This window comes from Micromesistius poutassou, assembly GCF_964030765.1.
Source record: "Micromesistius poutassou genome assembly, chromosome: 8".
NCBI classification, from domain to species: Eukaryota; Metazoa; Chordata; class Actinopteri; order Gadiformes; family Gadidae; genus Micromesistius; species Micromesistius poutassou.
This window is the reverse complement of record NC_140278.1, coordinates 2,498,487-2,511,970: the sequence shown is the minus strand read 5'-3', so window position 1 is coordinate 2,511,970 and position 13,484 is coordinate 2,498,487. Positions and strand designations below refer to the sequence as shown.

The 13,484-nt window shown below is 47.6% G+C and overlaps 1 protein-coding gene across 1 annotated transcript; it reads right to left on the bottom strand.

Annotated features, from left to right (window-relative positions):
- Positions 1-3,345: 3,345 nt before the first annotated feature.
- Positions 3,346-12,960, bottom strand: esrp1 (epithelial splicing regulatory protein 1; the record flags this gene model as incomplete). Its single annotated transcript, XM_084471406.1, has 16 exons — positions 3,346-3,480; positions 4,008-4,088; positions 4,800-4,953; positions 5,316-5,496; positions 6,474-6,726; positions 7,219-7,443; positions 8,703-9,022; positions 9,625-9,667; positions 9,836-9,968; positions 10,108-10,218; positions 10,310-10,364; positions 10,930-11,055; positions 11,573-11,684; positions 12,065-12,181; positions 12,454-12,591; positions 12,829-12,960. 16 exons carry the CDS (start codon positions 12,958-12,960, stop codon positions 3,346-3,348), a joined length of 2,316 nt encoding a protein of 771 aa, XP_084327532.1.
- Positions 12,961-13,484: the final 524 nt, after the last annotated feature.

Genomic DNA, 13,484 nt, shown 5'->3' with positions numbered 1-13,484 from the left:
TTGCATGTGTGTTTTCAGGGTGGCTTTCTGGTCCACCAGTGCACCGTACACGTAGACACACACGTCTATTTCAAAGAGCTGAATCAGTTGTTGACCAGAGATTGGATCATGTTGATGAGGTCACAGGTTGGAGCACAGCGGTGCAGTCTCACACTCACCAATAGATGGAGACAAAGCTACAGTTACGACTTATGTTATTTCAGGTTGCCATGACAAACAGATGCACTATGTATGTCACCACAATTTTGCACTGTCCACATTTTATCCGCCCCAAAAAAATATTTCTGTTTTCTTTGCTTTTGAAAGGCTGGGATGTTCAGAATCAGGTTTCCCCAAAACTTTCTGTCAACATTAACTAGGGCAGTGTAACCACTATACATTTTACATATATATATATCTATCTATAAACAGATAGATATCCATAGATATATTTGCTGTTACTGTGTAATTTGTTTTTCATTTAATTCAAAATAAAGATTAAACGCACTGACATGAAACTGATTGGCCTCACCCAGAGTGTGTTTGTGTGTGTGTGTGTGTGTGTGTGTGTGTGTGTGTGTGTGTGTGTGTGTGTGTGCCTCGCCCAACCTGTGAGGGAATGTTGTTCCAAAGAACATCTGTCTATCTGACTCGTCGTCACAAACACATGTACCATGAGTCAGCCGCCCCACTAATGGATCAGTGTTTTGGTGGAGCAATGGTCCCCATAAATGATGCACAGTAAGATAGATGGTGTCTGTATATCATACAAGTGAGTGTGTGCCTCAAATCTAAAGAGGAATAAACTGTAACGGGCGTGCAAGTCTTTCACACGACTGTACCCGCTTTTGAAGTCACAAAACAGGTTTATTTTGAATGAAAAGACTCCTTAGATTCCATGCACGATTCCATGTACATTAAGTAAATATTTACATCAAACTATTCTCCAAATATGCATACAATTAAATATTTAGTATGCAATAGATATGTAATGACATATTTTCATGTTATCATGTATGTTCACTTCTTGGCTTTTAAATGAAGAAATGATCAATTGAAGTCATTACCTCTCAATTGTTGTTTACTAAAATGGTATAAGCTTGTTTAAAATGTAATTAACAGGCGATGCCTTTGACAATGCTTTCAACAAGTTTTCATTAAGACTCTTCAGTCAACAGCGGCCCAGCGGGTGGAGGTTGTGGTGGGGCGAGTGGGTGCGTTTAAATAGAATCAAGAAGGGTGGGGTGGCCAGTGTTGGATTACACAATGCCACCTCAGCCCTGAGGGTCTGACGCTGTTGTGTTCTCCCTCGCTCTCTTTCAACACCCCTTGAACGCCTCTCAATGCTTAACTTTCCCACCATGTCCTGTCCTTTAGTGTGACTGGGAGACAGGCAGACCCTTTTGCCATGCTGTGCATGTGTGTGTGTGTGTGTGTGTGTGTGTGTGTGTGTGTGTGTGTGTGTGTAAACTAGAGGTAATAATCACGCTGCACGAGAAATATCAAAAGAGTCCTTGCATAATCCTTGGCTATATTCTGTCAACAAAGGTAATTCCACCTGCATGTGCTTATGTTCATTTGTAAGCAATGGCGTTCTTCAGATGATAAGTTTACATTTCTATTTACATTAAATAAATATGCATGAGCATGAAAAGGGGGGCCGCTGTGAAACCTAGCAGTCAAACAGATGGAGGACAGACTTAACTTCACATGTAACGTTTATTTTTCATTGAAGCACTGTCGCCGGCTGTAATCCTGAGCTGGATGCTGATGAGTAAGGCATGGACACAACGCTTCACAATGACATCATGGTTCTCCCAGGGCAGGAGAACAGAAATAGTGGCCTTTGCCTGGGGCCCAAACGCAGACTCAAATTCACAACAGGAATGTCAACAGTGTCGTTTAGTTCCTCTACTTATCTGCTCTCTCTGAGCCAGCTCCTAATTGGCCCGTGGTTTGTGAGGAGGTGGTGGAACTGGCAGAACCTGTACCGCTTTCTTGATGGAAAAATGAAAAAAGCAGCAAGGGGAAGGCTTAAAGGAACAAACTGCATCTTTGGCGTCTTCAAGGAGCAGAGTGAAGGTGTGTGATAGCGTTTACTAGACACCACCCGTGGAGGTTCATCCAGTAACCAGAGATGTGGAGATACAAGCCGAAAGGAAGCGTTCAGGCCCATTGTTGGATTTCCAGCAACTGGGATAGCCATGGGTTGAGGCGTGTCACAAAAACACAAAGGCAAGAGACATCATGTAATGGGGAAGTAACTCCCCGTTCAGGAACACATAGAGAACTTGGAGATGGTGTTGGGAGTGGGATGTGACCCCCATTTGAGGTCTGATGGAGAACATCGGACAGTAGGGTCAACATTGTGTTCAAAGTCAATCAAAAGGAAGATATTGTTTTAGTGTGTTCATGATAAGTATAAGCAGTGCATTTGTAGTTGGCCATATGTAAACAATCTCATAGTAGTACTACTAACTTCTTCATGCACTAACGTTTCCGATACAATCTTTAAGGTATTATATCAAATGTATATAAACAAAATGAAAAAGGCATGATACAAACAGATTGGGTATTAAATCCATTAAAGCAGCCACACATAATACTTTTCTCTCACACTCACGCACACTTTGGTTCACAAAAAAAGCACAGGAGGAAGATATTAATTTGCTACTATGTAACTTCTCTATAGTTATATAGAGAATAAGATATTCACGGCGGAGTGTGTAGGATTTAGTGGCTTCTAGCGCTGAGTTTGCAGATAAGAACTGTACACGGCGCCCTCCCCTCCCTCTCAAACGACCTAGGAGAAGCTGCACTGGCCTGTAATGGCCTGTAACAAGGAAGCCAAGGGGCAAGTTATGAGCTTCCTTGATCGAGTTATAATTTGTATTTTGTTATTTAGTCTGTAAAAATGTCTGTATGTACAGGTCCTAATCTACAGGTAAGAGAGTGACGATGATAAACAATTATCTCCCTTTGCAGATTGTCCCTTTCTCATTTCCATGGGACAACACAAGTTTAAACATATTCAATTTCTGCCAAGTCCATTTCGCTAGACGCTACGAAACTCTACACACTACACCTTTAAATAGATCTTAGTGGTTATATTTTATTCAACAAGTTATATCTCGATAAGGCTTCTAAAAATACATGTTGTGCAATGTAAAACAAAAAAAGACGATATTTTGGCTAAGTTCATGGTGATTTGGTATAAAATACATTAATTTCTATTTTTAAACATAAATAAAAAAAGAAAACTAAAAAAAAGGCTCTATTATAAAAGCCAGCGATGCACAGGTCTTCCACGTGCAGCATGGTGTTCCTATAAGTGTGTATGCGCCGTGGAAGTGTCTGTGTGTGACCCTACAGCAGGGCCAGGTCCAAGTACTGTCCCCCCGCGTTGGTCATCAGAGATGGGAGGGGCATGAGAGGGAGGTCCCCTACGCCGGACTGACTAATCAGACTGCTGCTCAGGTGAGGAACCGCCTCCAGGAGACTCTGGAGGAGGAAACAGAGGGGAGAAGGGAGAGGGTCAGAGGGGTATGGTTTAGTAACGACTACAGGTTACTGTGAGCAGCAGGACTAGAAGTGTACCCATCCTCTTCAACTACACTCCCATATACAGACTATACTTCTTATTTCCACCCACCTTAGATGACCTACACACATCTACACCACCCCTCAATCCCCACCATCCACCACCACCACCTCTAAGGTCATGGAGCAGGAGAAGCCAAGCCCGTACCCTGCAGACCTGAGGACACAATCATCTACAATATAACTAAACTCTCCCCCAAGATAAGAGTTGGATAGTAGATTACAGAGAGAGGGCCCTTTGACAGCTCTGAGAACGTTTCCTCTAAACAGTCCCACAGACATGGCATTGCTGATGTAGTTGGCAGTTAGTGGGAACTTTCCTAACACACGCACACACACACACACACACACACACACACACACACACACACAAACACCCATCCTTACCTGCAACCTGTCTCAGTGTCTCTGACACGTTAAATACACACCCATTCTTTGGACAAAGTCCTGGCGGGGTCATGGGTGTGCATGAGGCCGTGAGCGTGCATGAGTCCATCGTCGGAGGCGTACTGTGGGGGACGGGGGGGTGGGGGGGGAGGAAGCACAGGAGACAGGAGCTCAGGGTTAGACCCACACTAGGGATGCAGTGATGAACCAATTCTACTCCTAACCAGAGCTTTAGAGCTCCACGCTTGGAACCCGTGAAGGCTCAGCTATGGTACATCATTTTTCATAATTTACACACACACACACACACACACACACACACACACACACACAAGCACACCTGGACATGCACACACACACACACACACACGCACGGACACATGTAAGTGTACACACAAGTGAATCTTCCAGAAGGCCCAGTCGCTCCAGTATTGGTATGCTGGTGACAGGACATTCTCTGCCGTCGCCGCCCCAAACAGTATCTAAGTCACGGAGACCATTGTCCAGCTCAATGATATCTGGACTCCACCAGGGATTTATTTTTCCTCTTCCTCAACTCTGAGTTTTGACTTCTCGCAAGTCAAGTCTAAGCAGGCAGCAGTGTGTACGAGAGGAGGGGCGGAGCCGCAGAGCAGATAAACTCGTTTGATAGCCTCTGGGCAAACACAGTGGATGTGTGGGGACACACACCCACAATGGAAGGAGATTTGAATACAGCATTTGGATCCTTCTGAAAAGGCATGTGGGAATGCCAGAGGCAAGAGGTGAAGGGCAGCACACACACACACACACACACACACACACGCACACGCACACACACACACACACAGTACCTGGTATCCTTGCACGGCACTGATGAGATCTTTGACGCCGTTAAAGGTCAGGCCAGGCATGCGCAGCAGGCCCCCGGGGGAGGGCAGGTGAGGGGGGGAGGGCAGGTGAGAGGGGGATGGAAAGTAGCCCAGAGTGGTGGGAGAACCAGGAGGACTAGAAAAACAAACAAGGGTGTGGGGACCAGGAAGGAGGAAGAAAATGACTCAATCATTCAAGAAGTGCAACTGGGAAACGATACTTTGGTGTTTTGGTTAATTGTGTTAAGAAATAATTCAAACATTAAAGCATTGAGTGTAGCACGGGTTACATTACTTCTGTAATTGCCGTACCAAGGACTAAAGGGGGCGGAGTGATGTTGACCAAGCCGGCTGATAACACATTGTTTAGTTATCAACTAACCTTGTCCAAGTATCTTTTCTCTCCTTGGCCGACCACACACGTTGGACAACAACACACATTGGGCGGTGGGCCCCAGGTCAGGGCGGCTCTGGCCGTGGGCGGGGGGGGCTGCTCACCTGGGGTAGTAGGCCGCGTAGTTCATGTACACCTGAGTGGACGCAGGGTAGTAGGGGTGCCCGGGGGCCAGGGGCCGGGGGGCGAGCAGCATCTGGCCAATGGGAGGGTAGAGGGCAGCGGCGGCCTCCGCAGACATGACCGGGGGGGCGCCGGGGAAGGAGTAGGTGGGAGGAGACAGACCTGGGCAGAGGAGGGACAGGGACGAGGGGTTATGAGGACAGACAGGTGAGGACTAGGACGCCGAGGTCCTCTTCTGTAGCACGTTGTGATGGAGTGACGTCGTGTTGTCACCTCGCACGAGTCTCTCGTCTCCATGCATGTGAACCTCTGCATTTCATTTGAAAGAGGAAAGTCATGTTTCTTGCTAAGCCCCGGCTAGGGGGCCATCCTTTGTTATCGTGTGATCGAAAGCTTGGTGTTGCTATGGAAATGCACAAGTACACATTTAAGGTCAGAGAGGAGAGAATGAAAGAACTTCTACACACCCAGCGCTCAGCTCCCCTACCAAAGGGCACGCACACGCACGCGCACACGCACACGCACACGCACACGCACACACACACACACACACACACACACAAACGGACGCATGAATGACCCAAAACCCACACCTCTCAGTCCTCCAGTGTTGTAATGGTTGTATTATAGTGTAGTAGGGCGTACGCTATGTCAAGATCAAATTAAACCACTCCAGTAGGTACGGGTAAAGAAGTGCTGCTACCCGTGCCATCAAAATAAACTCATTCTTAGATCAAAATGAACAAATGTGGAAATTAAATTAGAAAATTTAAAGTGCAGAGCAACCAGTTCATTAAAAGTCATGCGAACTTCTAAAACTAAATGACGTAAAAATCATTGCGAATCATACAGAAACGTACCAATAGAACCACACAAACACACACAAATGTAAGAACACACAAAGATTCGATGGAGAAAATGAATGAGTAAAAGTTGAACACAGACACACACTACTCCTACCCCCCAGGCTCAGACCAGAAGCCCCCCCCCCATCATCAGAGTCCTAGATTGGAAAGAACCCAGAGAAGAGAGGGGGGCAGAATTGAACCTCTCTACCCCTCTCCTCTCTGCCCCCACGGCAGGAGCCCACCTACCCCCCTGGCAGTCCCGAAGCACACCCAGCTCCCAGCGGCACTTACGTCTGGACTTACATGGCGGCGGGCTGAGCCCTGTCCCACTCCTGCTCCGGCTGTGTGTGTGTGCGGGTGTGTGCGACAGTGTGCCCCCCATCAGCACCAGGCCCATCTCCTCGGCGCTGCAGGGGAACACCTCCACGTAGCGGCAGTTGACCCCCCGGGGGCCCGACATCATCTGCTTGTGCAGCCGCTGGGAGGCCATGAAGGCTCTCTCTGGGGAGGAGATCTGGATGAAGCAGTCCCCCGACGGACGGCCCTGGGAGGAGGAGGAGGGAGGAGGAGGAGGAGGAGGAGGAGGGGGGAGGAGGAGGAGGGGGGGGGGGGGGGGAGGAGGAGGAGGGGGGGGAGGGGGAGAACAGCGACGGGGGTTAACAACGCCGTCTGCACGGGGCTGGGACCGGGCCGAGGCGCGGAGGCTGCTAGGGGCTGTAGGCCCTCACTCGACTGGCGCCGTCCACCCCCGGGCCCATTATGTAAACGCTAGTCAAACGATGGGGCAGGCGAGGCTGGAGGAGGAAGCCCGGTGGGTGGGTTGGGAGCGGGGGAATGCGGGCGCTTCATGCGCAGCGTCGCATATTGACGTTGTGTTTCAGTGGACGGAACAATATCGTTTGTTGTCATCTGAACAATAGTCTAAAAAAAGCACACTCAGTATACATACAGGTCATCTCTGGTCAAATAGTCTGATTGTATCAGAGAGAGAGAGACGCCAGCGGCCCCTCCCTCTGGACGCGGTTGCGGCCTGTACCTGTTGGTTCAGCACCATGTGCACGCCGTGCGGTCTGATGTCCCTGGTGAACTCGCCCAGGAAGGTGAGGATGTCCTCGATGGAGGCGGTGTAGGGCAGCCCGCGGAGCCTCAGGCAGTCTCGCACGCCGCCAGGAGAGGGCAGGAGAGAGACGGTGGGCAGCATGGGGACCAGCGGCGCGGGGGCCACCGAGATGAGCGGGGCCGAGGAGTACCGGTTCAGCACCTTCAGGCCCACACAGGCAAGAAGATACAGTTACACAATGCTCGGCTCACACACCTAAAAAGCCCACACAAACAAAGATACAGTTACTGACTGCCCGGCTCACACACGGCCCAGAGCACACAAGCAAACAATACTCGGGCGGCCTGGTCCCCTAACCTGCTCATCAGGCCACTGACTGTTTGTTTTACACACTTTCATCTCTCAGGAGTCATGTTGTAGACAAGTGTCTTTTGTCCACCTCTCAACTAACGCTCTCTGCGGGAATTCAAATGACACATGCATTACGGAGAAGGAATATTCATGACATTGTAATCGTTTAAAGTTTAAGTGTATGGGATTGTTTGGAAATTGGACGCAACTGGTTCGATCAATCATTTACAGCATAGAGTCTATTAAAACTCTGGAGAGATATTGATATTGATAGATATTGATATGAAACGGTTGCTTCACACAAACAAGGAAGAACAAGCCAATGTCCCTTTCAATGCACAGGTGATAATGAGTTGTTTAACTCATTATCCAGTGTTGTGTGGTTAAGAAAACATTTAGCTAAACACACCTTGTTGATATGCACGCCCCACCCTTGAACCCTCTTTTGACTTCGCCCTGAGCAACTCCAGAAGAACCAAATTCCTAACACATGTCTACTACTTTTATTGAAAACAACATTGCCATATACTGTAGTGTTCAATTTCACATTAACATTCTCACTTGGAGCAGTCTCTCACACTTGGAGCAAATAATCTCTCAGACGATGTCACACTATCCATCAATAAAAGGGTAAAAAACTGACAACCCAAAACATTAATCTCGCAATAAAAAAAACGTTAAAATGGGTTTGCGTTAATGCCATTAATAACGCGTTTAACTGACAGCACTATTAATGACTAAAACAATGTACATGGCTCTTCTATGATGGCCATTGAAAGTAAAGAGCCATCTGGCTGGTGATCGATTGGTTTGATTACTAGGTATTATTACTAATAGGTTCCAAGGTATACTTCAAGATTTGACACCACAGCAGGTGCCTCTTCGGACCCCCTTGTTTCAGCGGGGACAAATCTTTTCCGTGCTTCACCTTGAGCCAAGTTGGTTTTTCCAACGTAACATCCCAAGCAACAAAATCTGCATCTACATCTGAACCCCAAACCAGCGCTTCCTACAACACACCCCCTCCCCCTCCCCGCCCCACTGCCCTGAACTCATGAATGAACCGACTCCAAACCAGACCCTGACGCCGGCGGGCGGACGCCACCCACCTGCTGCACCTCCGCGGCCGTGCTCTTGAACAGCTCGATGTATCTCTTCCCGAGGATCTCCTTGTGCTTCTTCAGGGCGCTCTGAGCGTGCTCCTCGCAGGAGAACAGGACGAAGGCGTCGCCGGTGGGGCGCCCGTCCGGGTACCGCACAAACAGTATGCCGTCGCCGCCGCCGCTCACGTCACACGCCTCGGTGGGGCCCTCCCCCTGGCCGAAGAAGGCCAGCACCTGCTCGTGCGTGGCGGTGAAGGGGAGCCCCCGCATCCTCACGATGACCTGGTCCTCTCGGGACAGGAACATGGCCACCTCGTTGGAGGTACCTGACGCCCATCCAGACAGACGCAGAGCTTTGATTAAGGGTGGGAGAGAGAGAGAGGATCGATGGCGGTCGAAGGTCTCCCACTCGCATCGTCCTTGATTGTTGGTAGCTGTTAGCATTAGCATTAGTGATACTCTAATGGTCGCTTTATTCTGCAATGAATCAAGGTTTAACCCTTGTCATTGTATAACCCCTTAAAACGATTGATGACGATAATGGGATTACATTTTTGTTACAGAGAAGATCTTTTGTTTCTAATGTTTAAATCATGAGTTATTCTAAGCTCACATCTGCTGGTTGATACAATTGGTGTGGTGCTGGGAGAATGGGGTATCCTTCATAACAAATACATGATGAACCTACATAGGAGGCGTATTGTTGGTGTATTTACTATATTGTTTAATGTATTTTACATGTCAATACATTTGGTTATTGTAAAACATTCATCTTATCTAATCCATGAGACGGTTCATTCAAGTTTCAGTCACGTAGGCTTTTCATTCAATAATAATGTTTTTAAAGTTACCTCTGTGCTTGGTTCTGCTGAGGGCTAAACATTACCAAGAACGTTTCTTAAGTTAATTCCCTACGTGGTTAACTCACCTCCTGCTATCTTCAGGAAGTCCTCTCCTGTTGCCTTGTAAACCTGAAAGTAAATAAAACACTTCAGCGGGTGCATTTCTTTGCCAATACCAATAAGGTATCATGGGGTGTGACATTGATACGGCAGGGGCTGAATTACTCCCAAGTGCGAGGACCAACGCTGATGAAGCATTGGACGGTAGCCCCAGTGAGCCGGATCAAGAGGATTCACCTCGATGTAGCGGCTCCCCATGTGGTGCTTGTGTCTCTGCAGAGCCAGGTCTCTGTGCTCCTCGTTGATGAAGCGGACCAGAGCTTCTCCATTCCTCCTTCCCTGAGCGTTGAGGCACAGCGCGGCACCACCTCTGTAGCACAACACCACATATCCCGTTACAAATACTTTGTAAATGACACGCCGTCAGCATTTTTGTGCAAAGCAAAACAACAGCCGTTAAAGTAAACACAATAAGAAAAGCAGCAGAAGTACGTAGTTAAGAAACGTACTTGGCGATGTTGAGTCCTCTGAAGAAGCGAGCGATGTCCTGGTCTGAGGACTGCCAGGGCAGACCTCTGGCTCTGATCACTGAGCTATCGCACACCTTCTCCATCTTACTGCTGCGCACCACAACACAATGAGCACGCTACAAGGGCACTCGGAGCAACTGTGTACAGGTCTTCACTAAACGGACAAACTAATTCTGCTTACCATGTGCCTGTTTCAAACTTCTCATTGACTCTCTCTGGGTACAGAAACGTGTGTGCTGTAATGGAAAAAATGTTTTATTGGCATTGGTAATTATTGGTTGCCTGGAAATCCAGACCCATATCTAGAAAGCTGTAGGGTCTGGCAACGAATAATGAAAATGGCCCAACTCGCGGGCGGCACCAAGCATGCATTTGAAAATATCACTGCACGCAATTGGATAACACTACGACCAATCAGAAGAATACAAGGGGTGACGTATCCAGACCAGCGGAGCTAACCAATAGATTAGACTCTTGCCGTATCCGGTCGGTAAAACAGCAGCACTTTTGGCCCGCCTATATCAGATCCACCGCTGTGATTGGTTAATGTTCTGGGCGAGGGGAATCGGGGAGTGAGTAAATTGCTCGCTCCCAGAGCGACTCGCTGAGCAAATTCTAATTGTGCTCTCGCGAGAACTCTGGATTTCCAGGGTCAATTATTGGTATTATTCATAATAAGAAATTATATATATATATTTATATATTTTTTTGAAGCTACAGTCACAATTTGAATAGAGCAAAAGCCAAGTATGTTAATGGCCTATAGTGGCAGCCTACAGCCTTGTGTAGTAAAGCACTCACCACGGGGCTCAGGGAGCAGGGCCAGGGCGATGCTGGCCATGGCCTTCACCTTCTGCACAGCGGCCTCTCGGGGTAACACCTCCGACGAGTCCACCACGGTCAGCTCGTCCACAGGTAAGCTTAGAGCTGGGATGGAGTCAAGGAGACAGACCACAGGAGGACACACACCACCCCCCCATAAAAGCACATTTTGAATGGTTTTAAATAGTTTAGAGTATGAGAGGGCATGGAAGACAGACCAGGAGAGAGAAAAGGGGGTGTCCAGGAGAGAAAGAGAAACTGAGCCAGAGAGAGAGAGAGAGAAAGGGAGGGAGTCGTCAGTAGTTCCGTACTAAAGGGTGTGTGGGGGTCAGCCCTGTTGGCTAAACACACACTCTTTCACTATACGCTCAGCCCAGTGCTGCCATTGTTTCTCTATTTGCATTTCAAAACCTTGAGTCTTGCGGCCAACACCCCATGACTTGTGAACCTTTAATTTGTTCACTTTCTGTGTGGCGTGCCATGCGTCTCCTTCACTGCCATGCTGGGGGCCAACGGGCACTGAAGAAATCCCAACAAAAACAAACAAACAAACACAGCAAACCACACGAGTACACAGCCTCCTGAGAGAGGGGCCGACGGCGGCCAGCGGGGCGAAGGATACATTCAGCCATGAAGTGCACATCTACAGCCTTGAGGTCAGACGCAGGGAAGTGCTTTCGGAACTCCTTCCGCAGGTCGAAGAATGAGAAGAAACACTCTGGCACCAGGAGGTTCTAGACACGGGGAGAGAAGGTCCATTTAAAACAGTGTGTGTGTGGTGTGTGTGTGTGTGCACAGGCCGCAGCAGCTGGGTGATACGGCTTCAGGAAAGTCATCTTTATGGGCATCATTAGGCTGTGTACTTAAGCTTGAACAGCATATGGTTCAAAAGCGATTCACATTGTTCCACATTCAGTGCGGTCCAACAGGTTTAGGGGTCAGATGCGCGTATGTGTCGATGTGTTATGTACACGCTCAAGAATTCAGTTATGTTAATGACTCTCGACAGCACAGTGGCAGTGGAGTCGCTTGGGAGCAGCGGGCTGATTAGAGCAGGTTATGTCGGTCTCTCCCTGCCTCTTGCCAGGTGAATCCACCCTCCCCACAAACTCACCTTGCCTGCTGCCTGGGGGTGAATGACTTGCCGAATGTGGAGCTGTCCGTCGGTACACAGACACACCGAGGTGCCTGCCCCTATGCTGTTCACCTCATTGATGAGTGTTAGGTGAAACTGTAAAGGGAGGATAGGAAAAGTATTGGGTGTTGGGCACACTAAAGCTATATATATATATATATATATATATATATATATATATATACTTATTCAGCAACACCTACCCACTTCCCAGAAAGTATGATTCCAAACCATTCCATTACAGTGCCTTTTAAGCCATTGTTTGTGTTATGATATGCTTACACAGTTGTAACACAGTACATCATGTATGCTTATGAACATTAGTGCAAAGGATGATTTGATTGTTTGTACTCCGGCAGATGATATACCTGATTTAATGCACTCTCCAGGTTTGCGGCTGTTGAGACAGAATCTGTGAGGGATCCATTATCTTCCTCCGCCTCCTCTTTTTCTTCTGTCAGGTCGGAGAGCTCATGCTTAATCAGGAGCTCATTCACCCTGCCCAACTGGTTTGAGGAGAGACAAACATGTCAGGCAACTGGAACTGTACATAGAACTCAAACTGTGCCAGCTTATAACATATATCACGAGCCTCATGTCAAATGTTTAACAGCCCCTTACATCATCATAACCCCCTACATTGTTTACTGCATGTTTACTGCCCCCATTGCAATTAATTGTATTCGACATTATAGGCCTATATAACTTTAAAAGTACCATAGCTCTTAAAAAAATATATATACCTTTTTGTTCTTTAAATCCACCAGCTGCCACACCAGTTGACCGAGCTCCTTTTCGTCCGATCCCAGTAGATCTCCGCTGGCGCCAGATGTGTTCGCGAACAACACCGCCAGGTAGTCTACCTGTGCCGTCATTTCCAGAAAGAAAAAAAAACGAATAAAGCGTACCTAATAATACAATCTCTTACTAGAGTAGTCCCTCAAAAGTGAACTAGAAATAAACTAGTGGCGGCACTCGTCTAAACTAGGCTCGTACACATTAACGCCAAAGCATTTAGGCGAGGTAAATAGCTCCAGGTTTATGCAAAACGTCCCGCAGTCACCATAGTGGAGTAATGGCTGAGGTTCCGTTTTTGTAGTGCGCCTACCTGTGGGGTCACGTGACCATATACCTGCCCTCCCTGGTTCAGGTGGTTTTCAAATAAGGACGTGGCAGATAGACAATCATCACATTCTTTAGTTACTTGTTACACTTCTGTGACACAATTACCTGCCAATCAGCCAGATCCTACATCATAAATGTAGTTAATGTAATATACTTAATTGGCCTACATTAATTCGTATCAAAAGTATCAAAAACGGGGGAATGTGTCGGTATAAACGTAGTTTAAAGTGTAGATGAAACTAGGCTGGTTGCCTATATTAAGTCTTGAGTTCCT